Raw genomic sequence first — 17,477 nt, 5'->3', positions numbered from 1 at the left:
ACAATGTATGTAATCTATTTGTAAATGAAATATTTTCAAGCATGGAGTCCACAAAGGGTGGTAGGGGATTAATAAAAGGGAGCCTTAAAAGTGAAGAGATGGGGAAACTCTTCCTTAAGGTATATGATGAGCCTGAAGCAAAATATCTCCTTCCTGGGTGAGGTCACTGAAAACCAGCCCAGCCCCTCTGCCTCTGGGAAGCACAGCACTGATAAGGAACCACACGACCCACAGACAGGGCTTCAGGTCATCTGCCCCCTTGGGACCGCTCCCACCTAGTCCTGCCACCTAGACCCACCAGGGCTGGGCAGTGGGTCACCAATTACTTAAGCAGCAAAGATGCCAAATCTGGTATTAACTCTTAGGGAAACAGCACGGTAGAGCAGTGCAGAGCACTTTAGTTTAAGTACACCTTCAACATTCCCAAATCCCTCTATTGCCTCAGTTCCCTTTTCTACAAAATAGGAAAAAAAAACAGAACTTAGGGACTTCCCTGGCGGTCCAGGGGTTAGGACCCCGTGCTTCCACTGCAGGGGACACAGGTTCGATCCCTGGTCGTGGAATTAAAATCCCTCATGCCACGCAACACGGCCAAAAACAATAACAATAATAATTAAAAGGAAAAAAACCCAAAAAACAGAACTTGACCCACGGGGCTGCTTTGAGGACAACATGAGATAAAACCCAAAGCACTTAGAAAGGTGCCTGACATACAGTTAGCACTCAATTACTGTTTGTTGTTATCAGTTCTTCCTTCATGAAATGGGAGGAATGTCCTGTACCCTACCCAGCCTCAATAGGGTGAGAATAAGAACACTTTAAAAAAAATAAAAACTTGGCACATAGTAAGTGCTGAATAAACACGAGTTTTCTTCACTAGAGAATCATCATTATTAAACCACGACGCTGTAGTTTAGTAACTCATCCCTCACCAGGAAACCACCACCCCGACTCCCAGCGGCTCACACCCCCTGGAAGATCTTCGCTCAAATCGGGTGAGGCCACAGGCAAACACGGTGATCTGTACCTGCTCTCTTCCCTTCCAGTTCCCTTTGACAAAGATGCTGCTAGCAAAATAATGCTGAAGAAAGTATGTGGCGACAGCCCACTAGATTTAAGTTCATTTTCCGTAGCTTGGGGTCAGAATCGACTGAAGCACTCCAGTGATCAGGTTTTCTGCGATGCCCTGTGCCGCGCGTTAGCCCGCTGACGGAAAGTCACTGTGGTATTTAAAGTGGCAGCCATCATGACTAACTCAAATTGTATTGGCTTCCCCGATGCTGAAATGCTCTGCTGAAACCATCAATTGGCCAATTCGGAGATAACACGGTGGCTGAAATTCCCTGTCATGCTGTAAAATCCCCTTTTGAAGTGGCTCCGCAGCCCGGAGACCCGCAGGGAAACCTGCGCCCAGAGCTGTGGCCAGAACCGCTCGTGTAACACCAGTGGGCACTGCCAAGAGGAAGGGCCTCCAGAGAGAGGATAACATTTTCTCCTGGAAGCCTTCTAAAAGACAGCAGAACAGAGCGGCCACGTGCACACGCCCGGCACCAGGCCTGCCCACTGGGCTGTCTGCCCCCTCAGCACTGGCCGCACGGCCAAAGCCACGTGAAGCCCATGACATCTCCCAAAGAAAGCTGCAAACTCCTACCGAATGGCACAGAGGCAGACCCAGGCGCCAACCTCCCAGGTGCAGGTTTTCTAAAGTCAGTGGCTGCCACAGGGATCAGGGGCCCATCCAGTCACAGATTTGCTACCACTCTACCCCAAGCTTCAGTTTCCCCCTCTGTAAATTGAGAGGCTCTTTCTTGATATACGTTCTATGATTTGATGATTTGTTCACATTTGAAATAAACCACAGTTTACAAACCATTCTTATATGCTCTCACCTGGCTTCAAAGAAAATCTTGAGAGGCAAAGAAAAACAAAACCAAGCCTTGTTTCACATCATTTGTTATCACAGATAAACCAAGCCTCAGAGAGGCCAAATGACTTACCCAAGGCCACCTGGAAGAATCAGAACCTGAACCCCGGTTATCCAAGTCCAAATCCTCTGTGCTGTCCGTGACACTGCCTTAGTCCCATCACCAACCAGCACAGGGCCATGCATGCAGCAGGCTCACAGGAATAACTGCCCACCAGCAGACTGCTATCCTGGGCCAGTGTGCAAAGCCACACTCTGTCCATCCCACGAACTCGCAAAGCTGCAGCCAGCATCCCGGGCAGTGGGGAGGGCTGCCACCCTAGAGCCTGTTCTCTCAAACAGCCTTTTGTGACTGGGAGAGAAGGATCAGAGGAAAGCCTCAGACGGGGGCCCCAGGGAGCAGCTGTGCTTCTTAAGGTCAGAGGACTGTAAAACAGAAGTGAAATGTCAGGCGCTTCACCCAAACACACAAAGAGCGGGGGACACAAAGCCTGCCTCGGAGCTGTGCAAACAGCTGTCACCAGGAGGGGACAGGGAATTTTGAAAGCTGGGCCAACCTGGGTCAGACAGGATGCCCTGAGACCTGTTCTCAAGATTCTTGCTGCGACCAGAGTCTGAGCCCTGCAGATGTTCAGACAACAACCACCACAAGGGGCTGGAGACCACCACCACTACCCACGCCCCTGCCGCCACCTCAACTGCAGACAGGCAGAGGGAGCTGCCACCCAGCAGAAATAAGCGACGGACTTCAAGTGGGAGCCACTGCTTGTTCAGCACTCAGCAAGCATCTGCTGGGCACCTCACAGGCTCCATGAACTAAGAATATGGCAGCAAAAACGAAAGGCAAAGGTCCCCAGGAACCACCAGGCACCACCTGGAAGCAAGGCAGGGAATCAATTCTCCCAAGAACCCTCAGAGGTGGGAATGACTCCCTCCTTATTACCCATCAGGAAACTGAGGTCAGCAATCGCTTGCCACTTGGCCAAAGTCACACAGCCTATAACACCCAAGATTCAACTTCAGCCTTTTCTGGGTAAGCAGCTTTCAAAGTTTAGACTGAGGGCTTCCCTGGTGGCACAGTGGTTGGGAGTCCACCTGCTGATGCAGGGGGCACGGGTTCGTGCCCCGGTCCAGGAGGATCCCACATGCCGCGGAGTGGCTGGGCCCATGAGCTGTGGCCGCTGAACCTGCACGTCCGGAGCCTGTGCTCCGCAACGGGAGAGGCCACAACAGTGAGAGGCCCGCGTACCGCAAAAAAAAAAAAAAAGTTTAGACTGAGACCCGCAACAAGGCAAATTTTACATTGAAGACCCAGGATACATGTTTATTTATAGGCACCCATAAATTGCTGAAAACAGAAGTTTCCTGAAACAATGCTTATGTTTACTCTTTGCGATACAGAGTTTCTTTTTTTGTTTTGATTTGATTTTTTTGGTTGCGCTGCTCTGCTCGGCATGCAGGATCTTAATTCTCTGACCAGGGATCGAACCCGTGCCCCCTGCAGTGGACGTGCGGAGTCTTAACCACTGGACCACCAGGGAAGCCCCAGAGTTTCTTTTTTTTTGTAATTGCCAGTTCGTGACCCACTAAGTTGATTTCACAAAGCACTAACGGGTCATGACTCCCAGTTACCATTCACCACGTGTCCATCTCCATTAAAACGCATATTTAACATACTTGATCCCTGGGCAGGGATCAAACCCTTCTCACTTCTCAAGGCCCAGAGCCTAGCTCACCACCCTCAGGATTTACTCAAAACTCTGCAACAGGCCCCAGGAGCAGGGGCAGCATAAAGGGGGTGGAGATAAGAGCTTCTGCCCTCAGGAGCTTTCAGTCTAGAAGAGGGAGAGGAAGAGATACAACCTTGACCCCCATCACTCTACTTCCAGGCAGCAAATAGCAAATGAGTAAAAGTCACAAAGCTCCCAGGGGGAAGATAGAAGAAAAGGTGGGTGTTCCCCTAGGGGTGGTCCTGGAAGGCCTGGTAGAGGCAGCCACATTCCAGGTTGGCATGTGCTCTACAGCAGGGCTGGAGCAAAAAATCCATCTTAAGTACCGAGGAGAAACACCAGGGATGGGTCAGAGGGGCCTAGGGAAGTTCCAGATTCCCAGAGCAAGGGAAACGGCTACAAGAGTAGGGAACGGACACTGACTGAACACCACAGGCCAGTGCTGGCCAAGAGCGTCCACGCGTCGGCACTTCATCCTCACGAGCAGCGGGGCTGGTTTGGAGGTTGCATGTATGAACCCCACCCCCAGTCACTCGCGGTTGCTTGAAGAAGGTGGATTCAAACCCAGGGGTCCAGAGTGCTAATCAACCAACAGATGGGTCACGTATCCCAGGAGCACACCTCTCACGCCAGCATCATTCTGCTGCTGCCCCCGCTTTCGGCCATCAGAAAGCCAGGACTCATACCAGGCCTGAAATGAGGTAATAAGAATGAGAGCACAGGGGGTTCCCTGGTGTTCTACTGGTTAGGAGTCGGTGCTCTCACTGCCGTGGCCCAGGTTCAATCCCTCGTCAGGGAACCGAGATCCTGCAAGCCGCGTGGAATGGCCAAAAAAAAAAAAAAATAGCACACGTTTATGGCACTTATGCTGTACCAGACACAATATGTATTGTGTGTGTGCGCACATGTGTGTGCGTGTTTAATGTGTGTGTACGTACATAAACTCATTTAATCCTTGTAACAACCTCATGAGGCAGGTATACTTTATTAACCCCATTTTCCACCTGAGGAAACTGAAGCACAGAGAGGTTAATTAAGGTACCCAAGTTCACACAGCTTGTAAGTGCAGCAAGACAGCATAGGGCAAAGGAAAGAGTTATGGAATCTGATACGGTTTACAGGTTTGAGTCCTACTGATGACTTCAGGTGGGGCATCTTTCCCCTCTGGGCCTCAGGGTACCTCCTTGTAAGATGTGACCTCCAATTCTACCACCTGCCACCCTGCTACCTACACATACTACATTAAATACCTTTCCCGGCCACCACATGGGAATGGGGCTGTTTACCTACTCCCACGACCAGTCGTGATGTTCTACATCCTGGGCTCTCCAAAGAGAAGGCTTTTTAAGCACACGAGCGCATCCTGGGCAGCATCTGTCTCCTCCACCGGACACGGAGCAGAGCGGGCACTCAGTAATTGCACTGAATCAACACCTCAAAACTTGGCAGTGTCTTCTGCTCCCGGTCTGGGGGCCAGCTGACCAAGGCCTCGGGCACCCAGAACCAGCTTCCCGTGGACCTGCAATGGCTGACACACCCCTTCCTCACCTTCTCCTTAAGGGCCCTTTTAGGGACTCCTCACTCAATCCAAAGGTCAAGTGAGGCCCGAGGCCAGCCAGGGCAACGTATGTACCAAAGAGGACAAAGAGGGCTTCCCTGGTGGCACAGTGGTTGAGAGTCCACCTGCCGAAGCAAGGGACACAGGTTCGTTCCCTGGTCCGGGAGGATCCCACGTGCCGCGGAGCGGCTGGGCCCGTGAGCCATGGCCACTGAGCCTGCGCGTCTGGAGCCTGTGCTCCGTAACGGGAGAGGCCACAACGGTGAGAGGCCCACGTACCGCAAAAAAAAAAAAAAAAAAAAAAAAAAGAGGACAAAGACAAGACCCTAACTGCGGGGCCTTCGAGGCTGGTCATCCCTGCAAACATTGACACAGCACTGCCCCACACAGGTAACCTTCCCTGGACAGTTTTCCACGCCTTTCTCACAGTTGCCCCCACAGTGGGCTGAGCAAGTATGACCCTTGTGCCCACCTTACAGCCAAGAGAACAGACCTTGAAAAGTGGCGGCCCCCCGCAGCTGACAAGGGGTGTGAAGCCGAAATCTGCATCTAGGTTTCTGCACATGCCAAGCTGCATGCTCTTCCCATTCAGCAACGCGGCAGCCACACACAGGAGTGGGACAGGACCACTCTGTCCGACACAGATAAGGGGCACAGACGTCTCAGGGGAGCACTTATCAGTGCCAGCCTATGCCAGGACCGCCTGCTCTGGCCCTGGCAGGGGTCTGGGGGGTGGGGAGACAAGACACTGGTATTTGGGGGAGGACTCCATGACACATCAGAGGAGCCCAGGCACCAGAGGGCATCATCGGGAAATTAATATATCCAGTTCCCTAGGGTCAACTTGCTCTTCCAGAAAAACATGCTGTTATCTCCATCATATTAAAAGGTTCTGGGGGAAACTTTGGGGATATAAAAAGAAAGGAGGGCTTCCCTGGTGGCGCAGTGGTTGAGAGTCCACCTGCCGATGCAGGGGACACGGGTTCGTGCCCCATTCCGGGAGGATCCCACATGCCGTGGAGCGGCTGGGCCCATGAGCCATGGCCGCTGAGCCTACGCGTCCGGAGCCTATGCTCCACAACGGGAGAGGCCACGACAGTGAGAGGCCCGTGTACCGCAAAAAAAAAAAAAAGAAAGGAAACAAACTCACCAAGCACTGGCCACAGAGAGACAACCATTTTACATATATAATCCTACTTAACCCTCACAACAAACCCATAAAGGATTCACCATTTCCCCGTTTTACAGATGGCGAAACCAAGGCTCCAAAAGTCCACCCTGCCAGGAAATGACAGAGCAGGAATTGGAACTCAGGTGTGCATCCCAGCCACCAGTCAGAACCCAAACCCTTCAAAATCCAGAGGATTCAGGGCCCAAGGGGGAGAAAAAAGCATAACATGAGAGAGAAACATTCCTAAAACTCATCTTGCCAAGGCTACAAAAAACCCCATTACCCTGGCGAATCAAAAACAAACAATCATTATTGTCTATTTGCTGTAAGCTCCCAGCAACATGTATTAAAGAAGTTTATGTGAATCGTCTAATGCACTTGTGCCGTGGTCAGAATTATTACCAAGCTAAAAAAGATTAATTTTTCTAAATACTCTAAACCCCAGACACTATTATAAAGGCTACAGCTAGCGTAACATTTCTGTTATCTTGGCTGACAGGCCCTCAAGCACACACACCTCCCCTCCACCGCTCCCTCTTAAGCTCACACACACACACTCACCCACAGAGGCGGGAAGGTCAAGAGAAGGGGCGAGGAGGCTCTGGCCCGAGGTCCCCACTACAGAAGCAGCTTGCCTTGGAAAATCGAGCTGGGTGTCTCCCGGCTCCCTCAGAGCAGTGAATGGCACACAGCTAACTCTTGGTCCAAGTCTGCAAAGGCTTAGCTAACAAAGATGGCATTATGCACAGACTGGAGCGCACGGCTGGTCTTGGAGTTCAAATGAAGTGACCACTGCCAAAAACTTTGTTTGGGTCCCCCCTGCTCCCCCCGCCCCACCTCCCGCCTTGAAATAAAGGGCAAGGATTTGCAATTTGGGGTCTTGCAGCCACTTGAAACCCATTAAGATGGCCACACTGCCCGGGTTCTGGCAAAAAGCAATTCCAGTTACTCATTTAGTGTTTAATTAGCTACCGATAGAGGAGGCTGGCAGCCTCGGGGGTTAAGAGGAGCTGCAGCAAACAGGGTGGGAGCCCGAAGAAAGGCCACAACACACAGTCTGAGCTCCAATGGGGGGCTGGGGGGAAACAACCGTGTGTATGTTTTGTTTTTATAATCTGCCACACAAGGGTGCCAAGGGTCAGAGCCAAAGGCAACGCCGTGAACTTGCCAGGACCTCTGGGCAGATAGCTAGAGCGGCTTATCGCGGGGGAGAGCACACCCCCAGCTCCTCAGAGCCCAGCTGCGGCCTTCTCCCGCTCCTGCCCACGCTGCCACCCTCTCACACCCCTGCCCCCAAAGGGTTCTGGCAGGCGGGGACGCTCCCCGCCTGGCAGGAACCTTAGCTCGGCACATCCAAGGAGAGCCCTCTCAAATATCACTTTGCTATTTCAAACCCACCAAGGACGCTGGACCCCTGCCACAGAGCCACAAATACCTCAGCTCCCATCCACGCCCAGGACTCTGGGGCGCTTTCCGACTTTAACCAACCCGCCTGGAGACACAGGCTCACAGCTGGGAGTGGAAGGGGGTCAGCTGAGTCCTGCTGGGGGAAGCACAGGGGTAAGAGAGCCAGCCCCACTGAGGCTGACCTGAAAGGGACCACAGGTCTTCAGAGCAGGGAAACTGAGGCCCACGACTCGCCAAGGTCATGGGACTCCACATCCACTTGGCACCCCACATTCTTCACTGGGGATCACAGAGGGGACAGCAGCCATGAACCTCCTGAAATCATGTACAAAGTCTCCCCAGTGGGGATACACGCGTTTTCTGGAAGGTAAGGCCATAGCTTTTATCACATTTTCCCTGCCAAAAGAACCACTGCACCGTAACAAACTCCCTTCTCAGAGGCCAGGTCCCACCTCTGCCAGTGACTCTGCAATTCACCTCTCAGGGGCTTCAGTTTAATTCTCTGCTAAATTTATTTCTTCAGTGACTATACATGGGCACACTTTGGGTCAAATGATAATATCTTCCCTCTGTTTTGCAGGAATTCTGTATCAAATGAGGGTTGTCAAAAGCTCAGAGGTGGAATTTGGAAGAATGGGGTCTAGTCCCAGCTCTGCCACCTCCTGGCTACATGCCCTCAGACAAGACATCTAAACTCTAGGCCTCAGTTTCTTCATCTGTAAAATGGGAGTGAGATTAAATAATAAAACCTGACCAACAGACAGCTGTGAAGCCAAACCACAACCATGTACTGAAAAAGCGTTTTGCAAAGTACAGCAATGTGAGGGTCACTGCTCTCTAGCACCTTCAACTCAGAGGCACTGAGCTAGTAGGAGGGACTGTCCACTCCACAAAAGGCCAGGACCAGACAGACATCAGCATCTAAGAGAACCCAAGGGGACCCAAGGGCTTCACCAGAGAACCTCTGCCCTGGCCAGAGGGGAACAGCAAGGAAAACACAGGCAGGGTCCCTGCGAGCCTCTTCCCATGGCCTCTGGGCAACAGCAAGGAAACCACAGGCAGGGTCCCTGCGAGCCTCTTCCCATGGCCTCTGGGCTCTTCTGACTTCAGGTAAACCAATTTCTCAGAAAAGTACATTCTGGGTACCAAACCCTGCATCGCTCTTCATTACGTGTGGTCAACATCAGGGTGCTCCGGCTTATACACAATGAGCCAAGCAAACTGAAGTTTCCAGGTGTGTGGAGGAAAATAGACTGTGACTCAAATAAAAACTCACCAATTCAGAGAAAATTTAAACCCCCTCTCCCACCGCTGAGTCACCTGGTTCATTCCCGGCCCTGTAGCCTGGCTTGAACTGACCCACCACCAGGAAGGGGAGACCACTGGCCAGGGACACAAATTCATTTCTCTAGGAGAGCTGAGACCAGGATCTTCCCAGATGAGGACCTTCCCAGCCCCACAGGAGTCCCTCCTCACCCATGCCCCACACACACTCACTACTCACTACCCACTGAGGCCCAGGCGGGTATATCTGAGCTGCACAGACAAGCCATGAGAATCTTTGAATCTCCTTGATTGAAAACAGAAGGCCAGTTACCGCATGCTCTTATTTACACTCCACTTTATCTTCTAAAAAGGATTTAAGGTAACTAGTCAACCCACATTAAAATCACCTGGCTCAAGATGACCGAGCAAAAACGAGTCACTAAAAGAACATCTTCCAATATTCTACTCGCTATCCAAATTACCAAAATGCCCAAAAATGAGTATTTTTTCTTACCCATAGTTCCTTAATACCTTCATTCATTTAGCATGTGTGCCTACTATGTGCAAGGTATTGTGGGAGCTACAGAAATGAATAGCTCTTAGACGAATCGTCTCTGGCATGGAAAAAATGAATAAGCTGTGGTTAGAAAGACAAACCTGAATGAGAAGTTAGCAGGAATAGGTGCAAACGGGTGACATTTGCCATGGACCTGTGCGGCCAAGTCTCGGCAGTGTTAGGAACACAGATTCTGGAGTCAGTTATGACCTGAGTTTGGATCCTAATTCTTACAACTATGACAACCTCTCTGTGTCTCAGTTTCTTCATCTGCAAAATGGAGTTAGCAACATGTCTTCTCTCCCAGGGCCCCTGGCAGCTTGAAATGAGAGCCTGAACCTAGAGTGCCCAGCACAGGGGCCCAGCATGGAAAGCCACCAACAAAGGTTTGTACAGGTGGTTTGTATAGCCACTGAGATGAAGGAGTGATCAGAGTGTACAGCAAACTATCACCAAAGTCCTCCACAAAGAAGCTGAAAAGTGGACAGGATGTGACGGATAAGAGAGGCATTCACCCCAGACAAAAGGAAGGGAATCCAAAGAGGCTTCAGCAATAACTCTAGCAAGAAAGATGAGGGTGAACAAGATAGTAGCCATGAGAATGGAGAGAACACATGAAAATTTGAGGAGAACAAAGAGAAAAAGAGGGTTCCTTTTCTTCATTTTCTTAAATATTTTTTCATTTTCCCATTGCTTCTCCTTCACCCCTGCAACTCAATACTCACCCCGCTTAACTCCTTCACAATAGAGACGTTCCCTCCCCATCCCCATTCATCACTCCATCCCTCCTTTCACATGACCTGACTCTCAGGCCACATGACACCAAGTGGATCCCAATCCAGGAGAAAGGGTTTTGATCCCAAGATCTGTGAATCCTGGGCCTCAGTCACTGTGATTTCAGCTCTTGGTAGCTTCTTCTAAATGTCTACACCAACCTCAGCAATCTCTACACAATTCTGCTGCCCTTCCTCAGCAAATTACTGAAAGAAAACCCATGTAAACTTTCACTACCACCATACTGTTCCAAGATGGCAGACCAAACCACAAATTGCCAAAGAGAGTCTCACGTTATGTACTAGAGAGCCAAACTTAGTTAAAAATTATTAACTTCTCTGAAAGATAGCACAGACATCCTATATCAAGAGAGTGACTGGAAATAGGTACGTCCCCCGCCCCACTCTAAAATGAAACCATTTTGCATAGCTGTCAGATACAGGCCACACAGGAATTGGCCATCCACAGGTTAAAACACACACACACACACACACACACACACACACACACACACACGATTTTTACTAGGTAGAAAAGTCAAATTCACCAACTATTTTTATATGGCTAATGTAACTCTTAGCCTCTACCCCAGGAAACCCTGTGATCATCACCACCGATTTTCCCAGAAGAACCACATCACAAGTGAACCAGCCCTCTCACCTTGTACTACTAAAAGTTCACCAGGCTATAAGTACCATTCAGCAGCTTCTCTTTTTCAACCCTGGAGAGGGCACAAGAACTGGTCAATTTCCTCAGCATTCCACTCCAAGGGTATTAACCTTACAGTCATAGCAAAATTTCATCACACTGAATGTTCTCAAAACCAGGGAGCCCCCAGGGGAGTCTCTTAAGTCCTCATATTACAAGGAGAAATTTTCACCAGAAAGATACTTGTGGCATGGGATCTGACCACTTGTGAAACTCAACCAAATGGGTTCTGATCTCCCAGGCCAGTTTCAAACTGCACGCAGGGGATGCAGATGGCCCGGCCAAGTGGGTGGGCTCTGATAACATTCAAAAAACCGACGTCCATGCCCTAGAGCTTTGGGACCATTTCTTCCCACCTCATGCAGAAGTGCAAAATCCAATAAATGACCTCTTAAGTGCACATGTGTGTGCACACATACAGGCACAGACACAGACACTTAACCTTCTACAAGACCAACAGGAAGCAAAGGAGGCTGGGAAGATCTTCGGACACTTCCCCTTCCATCCCCCCGCAGAAGATCCTAACCTGTTTCATCTGATCATAAGTCCGACTCCACCCCAACTGTAGTCCAATTTTTTTTTTTTAAGGGGACCTTGGTGGGATATGGACATGTGACAGACATCTCTCTTACAATCTTAAGAAACTCATCCAGGGAGAACGAATGATAGAGTAGAAAGCACTACAACGTGATGAAACTATCTTCACAAGAACATTTTCAACACAGGTTTATGGACCAGCCAAGGACCTCAAAGTACACACTGTCTTAATGGACAACACAAGCCCCCCCCCATAAACAGACACACGCACCCCCCTCCAAAAACATAATTTGGAAAGTAACCTAAGAATCTATTTCACCAAATTCTCACTCAAACACCTTCTACTCCAAAACACAAGTTTCATATTTACTTTTCATTTTTCTTGGTTGTGGTCAACTTCTTCATAAACCAGCACCAAAGAGGCTCAAGCCCCACCATCCTCCCAGATGACTGCCCAATCAGAACATAAACCCCATATGGTTGAGCCCCGCGTAACACCATTTAATTTTCCAGATAGGTATCTACACTCTTCTGCATAATTATAACATTATGAAATACCATTCACCAAGTTAGACCACTGCTGGAGGAGAGTACGGGGTGAGGGCAGCAGGGAGGTGGGCAGGACAAAAAGAAAGGCAAGGAGAAAACAAAGACCACTGCCAGTTGGCTGTGTATTTGCTTTTGGTACTAACGAAGTTCAAGTTATCCAACCCTGCAATTATCGCCAGGATTAAAAATTTGTTACTCACGTAATCATGAAAGGCTTTTGCTTCACTCGAATGTTCACAAGTGTCTCGCCTTTCAGGAGCTGCACAGTAAAGGTCCCAAAATACGCTGCAAGTTGAAAAATAAAATAAGATCAGGTTTCTAATTATTACTTGTGTGCCCAACAGCAAGTGTACAATGCACGGTGCTGACAGCACCACGTCTCCCCAAGGCTCAATCCCACCTTCCCAGCCTTCACTGGGCACACTCAGCCTAACAACAAAATGGACCCAACCTCTTCTGACAGCCTGGCATTTGTAATAAGAGTAATAGCTCTCAACCATCAGACACCTACTATGTGCTGGATGCCTCACGCCCATGACACTGCTTGTACCTACCACAGCACTGTAAGGTAGGTGATTTTATCCCCACGTTATACATGGGGCAACTGAAGCTCCAGCAGGTTAGGGTAACCCACCCACTGATGCCCAGATGGGAGACAGGAATCTGGATGAGAATCCATGCCTGTCTCTTCTGTGCTCCGGTAACCACCCCCCACCTCCACCCAAAATGGCTGCACTTCATAAAAAGGTTAAATTGTCAAAGTCAGGACTATGACTCATATGCACAGCAAACTGGGTGACTCTGGCAATAAAGGGAATCTACAGGTTCTTCAACCCAGAGCCCACACCCCCATCTCCTGCCAGCCCACCCGACTCTCAACCAGGCCCTCCCCCAAGGTGTTCTCATACAGAAACCATTATTCCCCCCCTGCCCACCAAAAAACATATATCAATTAACCAAAGGTTATGTTATGGATAACCAAGTATCTCGTTCTTTCACGTTGAAAGAGAGCCCTCCTCAGACAACCACCTGTCCAGCAAAAGGAGGGGGGCAGATTTCCCTGCCTAACCCACCTCCATGATTCTTGTATGGTCACCCCAACACTTTGCATTATGTGAAAACAGACATACAAATCCTCTGTCAACCAGTAAAACCCTATACAAACACAGGGTAGTCACTGCTATCAACAAGGGGCCTTAGAAACCCTCTCTAGGTCAGGAGCCCAAGGGCCAGGGATAGGAACCCGCTTGAAGGGTAAAACGTGCACCAGAGCGGAAGTCTGACTACCAGACCAGTGCTCCTGTCACCATCACAAACAGCCAGCCCTGCCAGTCACCTGACAAGCACCTCACTCCAGGTGCGTGAAGAACGCAGCCTGGCCCTCTTCAGATCAGCTCCACCACTTCCTGCCACCCCCAAAGCCACGGTCGGTGTCAAATCACAGAGCCACCACTGCCTGCGCCCAGCACGACGCACTTAGTTCCCGGAGCTGAGATAAGGCTGGAGAAGTTGCGGGGGATTAAGGATAGCACAGGATAATCGGGGACTTCTGCTGACTGCAGAGGGAGGCTCGAGAACATTTCTTTCTGTGCTCTGAGGCTGCACACATCTGACTAACTTCCTCCACACACTGAAGATTTCTAACACTACAAACTCCCCAGTCCCTTCTGAGTAACTTTTACTCAAAAGCCTGAATTTCTGCAAAATCCACGGTGGACAGACCCGCCAGCTCCAGCCCCACACTCCTCTCCAAAAGCCACCCCAGAAAACCTACCACCCACTCCTACAGACAGAATCCTTACACCACACCGAATGCCTCCAACTCCGCAGTTCCGAGGTTGGCAAAAGCAATTAAAACCTCATTTTCTCCGTGCAAGTTAGAACAGACACTTCATCCCCATGCATTTCAAAGACACTTGAAACAGTTACCCCAGTGAGCTGGCGGTCAGGTAAACGCGCTAAGATCCCAAGACAGGGCACTCCGTTTTCCTGAACTTCACCAAAATATCAAAAGCCACTCCGCTCTCTTTTCCTTTTGAAAAGAATGTCAAAGACTCCACCAATCGGTCCCACAAAACACCCAAGTCTTACACTCACAGCAACTCCTTCCCGTTGACCCTAAGCCTCCCTCCTGCGGGCTGCAAACCGGGAGCAGACCGGCGGTGGTCCCACCTGAACAGGGCCCAGGGGCCTGGGAGAGGGTCACAGACAAGAGAGAGCCCCCATCTACCAACTACAGGCACTCTGCCAGATTCTCAGTAAAACGAAACTTGGTTTTAGGGATACTTAGAGTAGTAGGGAGAGGGGGGAGGTCCAGTAGGTCTGAATCAGTATCTTTAAAGGAAGTGGCAGCCCCTTCTTGCTCTTTCTCAGGGTGCCTGGAAAAGGTCCCCATGGATTTCTCTCTCAAGGTTTTGAGCTCACAGAAGAAAAAAGGAAGGGGCAGGCCAGTTGTAAAACAGACCTGGTGCCCCTCCACCCACCCCACCCCCACTCCCTCTAATTAAAGCAACGTGCAGAATTGACAAAAACCCATGCAGGTTTTTTTTTCAAGCCCATGCCCAGCGCCTCAGAGTGAGATGTAAAAGTACAGAGTTTCCATGCAAACACCAGGCACGATTAGTAGGGTTCTCAACAGTGGGCGAAGAGGAGGCAGAAACTTAGGCACCGACCTCGTCTGCCCTTTTCCTCCTTTGCCAGTCCTGAGGGCCCCACGGCACCCTGCGCTATGCAACGCTGGGGACTAAGGCATGGAGGGACCCGTTCCAGATCTCCCACCTTTGTTCACTTGAAGCCTGGGGCTCAGAACAAAACAAACACACACACAAAACTATCACACAAACTTACCACCACCACGAGTGCAAAAACCCAGGCGGTTCTCCCAACGTGATGTTTTTTTCCCATCGAATCTAGAAAAGAGAGAACAGAGACAGCTTAGAGGAGCAGAGAGAAGGGGTGGGCTAGAGGCTTCCCAGAGCCAAAAGGCTGTGAAGACCAACTAACAATAAATGCCAAAAGGTGATAAAAATTCAAAATGGTGGCCACAGTGGCTGCTCCAGAAAACAAAGGCTTTAAGAATAGTGAGGAGGAGGGGTGTCAAGAAATTGGATGATGGGGGGAGTTCCACTCACCTCCGACAAGAAGGTCTGTGCAGATTTCTGTGCTCCTACGTGCAGTAAATATTCGTAGACGTATAAAGCTAACCTGGAAAGTGGGTAGCAGGCAGAGAGAGAGAGAGAGAAAGCGTCAGACCACACCGGGCGCTCGCTCCTGGACCTTGCCAATTGGCCTCCAAGCCTGTCTTCCAACCCTGTCCGTGCTGTCCCATTGTGGCCCCAACCAGAGGTGAGCAGCTAGCTCGGTCCTGCCTGGGGCCACGGGTACGAGCAGTTAGGGGGTGGGTATGAGGAAACGCGTTTACTTCAAGCCGCGAGGGCTGGAGAGCAGCCCCCGAACTTGAACTTCCAAGTAGCGTCGGGACCAAACCCACCTAGGTCTCTCAAACTCGCAAGCAACCCAACCCCCGAGCCTCGCTCCTTTTCCCGATCCATTCCTTGCCACCGACCAACCCTCTCCCCACGTTTGAGAGTCCGGGGAGACTCAGTCCTGGACTCTGGAGTGCTCCGCGAGCTCTGGAGAGGGCAGTAAAGCGCCGCCCTCACCACCTCCCCCCAAAACAACTGTCCCCCAAGCCTAGGGCCAAGCCGGCGCCGCCGTCCCTGCCCAGCCCGGCGCCCCGGAGGGCGCGGGGCCGGCGGCGAGGCCAAGGGCAGGGAAGGGAGAGCGCTCCCGGCCGAACAAAGCCCCCGGCACGCACTCCTCACGCCGCGGGCGGACAAAAGGAGCCTTCGGGGCTGCAGAAGCCACGCGCCCCCTGCCCGCGCCCGGTGGGCAAAGTGCCGTCACCGCGGCGAGCGCCCCGGCTGGAGCGAGCGCCCAGGCTCGCTCGCGGGACCTCGTCCATCCCTCACCGCGGGCCCCCGCGCCCGGCACGCCCCAAGGCCACCAAGTGCCCCCTCCCCCGGCGGCGCCCCCAGACCCCAACCTCCGCCGGCTCCCAACAATGGGCTCTCCCACGCCGCCCGCCGCGGCCTCGGGAAGGGGCCAAGCAGGCGGCGCCGGGGCCCGGGGCTCAGCAGCCCCCGCCCGCCCACCTGCCTCCCACCACCCGCCCGCAGCCCGGCAGCGGCGCGGCCGCCACTTGGAAAATAGGGCTTACTTTTCCCGAGCCTGCCCGTCCGAGGGCACCGCCGAGCCTTTGCCTTTGGCAAACATGGTTTGCAGAGAAGAGGGCGCCGAGCCTCGCCGCCGCCGCCGCCGCTACCGCTCCGGCTGCTCCCGAGCTGCCCCCTCGCTCCCGGCCCCCTCCCCGGCGTTCGCTCGCTCGCTCGCTCGCTCGCGCTCTCCTCGCCGCGCTCCCCTCCCTCCCCCCCAGGCGCTGGCTCCGCGCTCTTTCCAGCTGTCAAAGCGTCAGCCCCGGCCGCGGCCCCATCGCCCTGGAACTCCTCCCGCGCCGGCTCGGCCTGGGGTGCCGGTGCCGCCGCCGCCGCCGCTCTCCCGCCGGCCCGGCTGCCCACTGGCTCGCTCGCGCGCCCGCCCGGCTCCGCCTGCGCCTCCCTCAGCGCCTCCGGCACCGCCGCCGCCGCTGCCGCTGGTCTACTTGGAGCTCAACCGAACGTGGCTACCCGGGCGAGGGAGCAAGGCGGGCGTCAACGTCCCGTGATTGATATGCGCCTCGGCCAATAGGCGCGCGGGGGAGGGGCCGGGGCGGCCTGGGAGGGACGCCCTGTCAGCGCCCGACCGCGGCAGTCCCCGCTGCGGCCGCCACCGAGGAGCCGCTATTCCTGCTCCTGCGGGCCAACGGGGTGGGGGGGGCCGGGGGGCGGGGGTGCGAGCCTCTGTTTTCTGTAGATGTGAGGAGGGGACACGAATCGGGACAGGGAAGATCTAGTCCCCCGGCCCCCGCGAGAAGAGGGTCCGACGGGCGCTCTCCGCGGCTTGGACCGCTGGGGAGTGGGGGGGGGGGCGCTGCGGCGTAGTCGGAGGGGAGGGGGCGCGGACCCCTGAGCGGAGCACCGTCGGCTCCCCCCCGCCACGTCCCTTTCCCTTATCTGCCCCTCACCTCCCCCAGCCTCAGCCCTGCGCCGGCCCAGCCCTTATCTCCCCCTCCCCCTCGCCTGCCCTCCCCTTGGGCTCCGACCTCGGCCCCCTCCCCAGACTCCCACCCGTGCCGCCCTTGGCCGCCCCGCCCCCGGTCCTCCCTCTCGCCCAGTCTGGCTTCGGAGCGCCGGGCCCGG

At 52.8% G+C, this 17,477-nt stretch overlaps 1 protein-coding gene across 2 annotated transcripts in view; it reads right to left on the bottom strand.

Moving 5' to 3' along the window:
* SSBP3 (single stranded DNA binding protein 3) overlaps nucleotides 1-16,839 on the bottom strand; it is a 78,386-nt gene extending 61,547 nt beyond the window's left edge. For both annotated transcript variants that reach the window (XM_029227442.1, XM_029227443.1), the window contains exons 1-4: nucleotides 16,400-16,839; nucleotides 15,312-15,384; nucleotides 15,028-15,089; nucleotides 12,381-12,465 (exon numbers count right to left, since the gene is read on the bottom strand). In XM_029227442.1, the coding sequence (XP_029083275.1) occupies nucleotides 12,381-12,465; nucleotides 15,028-15,089; nucleotides 15,312-15,384; nucleotides 16,400-16,455 (276 nt within the window). In that variant the 5' untranslated portion in view covers nucleotides 16,456-16,839. The remainder of the gene's footprint in view (nucleotides 1-12,380; nucleotides 12,466-15,027; nucleotides 15,090-15,311; nucleotides 15,385-16,399) is intronic.
* Between the last annotated feature and the right edge of the window lie 638 nt (nucleotides 16,840-17,477).

This window comes from Monodon monoceros, unplaced genomic scaffold (genome assembly GCF_005190385.1).
Source record: "Monodon monoceros isolate NGI ecotype Baffin Bay Population unplaced genomic scaffold, NGI_Narwhal_1 Super_Scaffold_18, whole genome shotgun sequence".
Lineage (NCBI taxonomy): Eukaryota > Metazoa > Chordata > Mammalia > Artiodactyla > Monodontidae > Monodon > Monodon monoceros.
Note: the sequence above shows the minus strand (reverse complement) of the source record. Positions and strands in the feature narration are given on the sequence as shown.